This window comes from Aptenodytes forsteri, unplaced genomic scaffold (assembly GCF_000699145.1).
Source record: "Aptenodytes forsteri isolate BGI_AS27 unplaced genomic scaffold, ASM69914v1 Scaffold50, whole genome shotgun sequence".
In the NCBI taxonomy this organism is placed as follows: Eukaryota; Metazoa; Chordata; class Aves; order Sphenisciformes; family Spheniscidae; genus Aptenodytes; species Aptenodytes forsteri.
In genome coordinates this window covers 85,063-86,631 of record NW_008795126.1, presented here as the reverse complement: position 1 = coordinate 86,631, position 1,569 = coordinate 85,063, and the positions used below count along the sequence as shown (strand labels likewise).

Sequence of the window (1,569 nt, the reverse complement as noted above, 5' to 3'; positions counted from 1 at the left end):
TGTGCATCCTCACCCGGCGGTGCTATTTATTTCCCCGGCCATAAGGACCCTGTGGGGATCGCCTTGCAGATGGGCTCTTGCAGATGTTCGTCTTCATCACACCCCGGACCTGCGTTCACCCCGGGCCGGAGGAAGATGCAGCCGTGTCGCACGGTGATGCCTCACCGGCACCGTGCAACCCCGCAGGCTTCGTCCCTCCCCGTGTGCCCACCCAGGACCCCCAGGTCCCTGGGGACTTGGGTGCCAGCCGTGCCTTCTCAGCCATTGATCACCCAATGCGTGGCCGTGGTGTGATGACAGGATTAATCTTTGCTCTCCAGCACAGTTCAGTCTATTTCTTCGAAATCTCTCGATGGGGAGATAAGCCGAGGCGCAGCGTCAGGCGAGCAGGCGCTGTGACCCCCGGGGGGGGCAGGGAGCAGCCCCGGCGCCCCGTGTTTCGGCAGCGGGCAGAACACCGGGGTCCATCCCGCGCCGAGCAGGTGCACCTAGCTCGCCGGGGGCTTTTTCCCCTCCTTCCTTCCTTTCTGCCGCTTTTCTTTGTGACCCAAAGCAAACAGCCAGGCCCCTGCCCAATTTGGTTAATGATCTGGGAGATAAACCCTCCTGCGATAACGGCGGGGCACCGCCTGGCCGCGGACCGATGGCCAGATGAGATACCCGGGGTGGTGTTCACCTGCTGGGGGGGGCGGAATCCCACGGGGAGGGCAGCACCGGAGCAGGGCCCGCGCCCGTGGACTTTGCTCCTCGCCGTTCGCTGGGGAGGCTGCTGGGGGTCACCTGGGGCACCCCACGGGCTGGCACCAGCTCTTCCCAACCTCCCCGGGTTGCGGGCAGGGTGATGTGGCTGAATCCGGCGCCATCAGAGCACAGGGACGGGGCTCGCTCCCTGCTGCGTGGTCGTCCCTGCGTGGGGACACGGCTTGCTCGCTCGCTTTGGGCTTTGTTCCCAAAGTGCAGACAACGTGAACGCGCAGCATCTCCCAGTTTGCCCCATCCCGGCTCGGCATCATTTCCCCCGTGCCAGGGAAGAAGCACAGCGATGCTTCTTGGAGGTGATTTGGAAATCACCTGGAATCACCTTTTTCCTCCTCTTTTTTCTGGCTGTATCAATGTGGGTGCAGGTGGGTTCCGCAGGGGCTCCGGCAGCATCCCCGGCTGGGCACAGGGACACCCATCCAGATGGAGAACCGCTCGGCACCACTGGCCGGGGTTTGCCACCGCCCCGTTTTCGGGGAGACACTGGTGGATTGGGCCACCGGCCGGTGCCGTGGCCATCGGGCGCTGGCGGGGAGCGGGGCCGGCTCCAGCAACACTATTTTTGTCCCCCTGTCTGGAACGGTTTTCTCTTTATCAGCGCCCGCGTGTTTTCTCTGCTGGGGATTGATACACAGAAGATGAAGTGCTCTGACATGGGAAGTGTCAGGCGAACGCTCTTATCTCGGAGACATGGTCTCCTGACCCAAACGCCGCTGATTACCAGTGAGACGGGGGAAGGGGGGGCAAAAAGGGGGGGGCACGGAGGGGGGGGGAGGTGGCAGGGGTGCGCCATTCCCAAAAAGAAAGCAC

General features: G+C 63.4%; 1 protein-coding gene across 1 annotated transcript in view; it reads left to right on the top strand.

Annotated features, from left to right (window-relative positions):
- ZFPM1 (zinc finger protein, FOG family member 1) overlaps positions 1 to 1,569 on the top strand; it is a 42,538-nt gene that overhangs the window by 31,911 nt on the left and 9,058 nt on the right. The window contains 1 exon segment of the mRNA XM_019471525.1: positions 70 to 224. Coding sequence (XP_019327070.1) covers positions 70 to 224 — 155 coding nt within the window.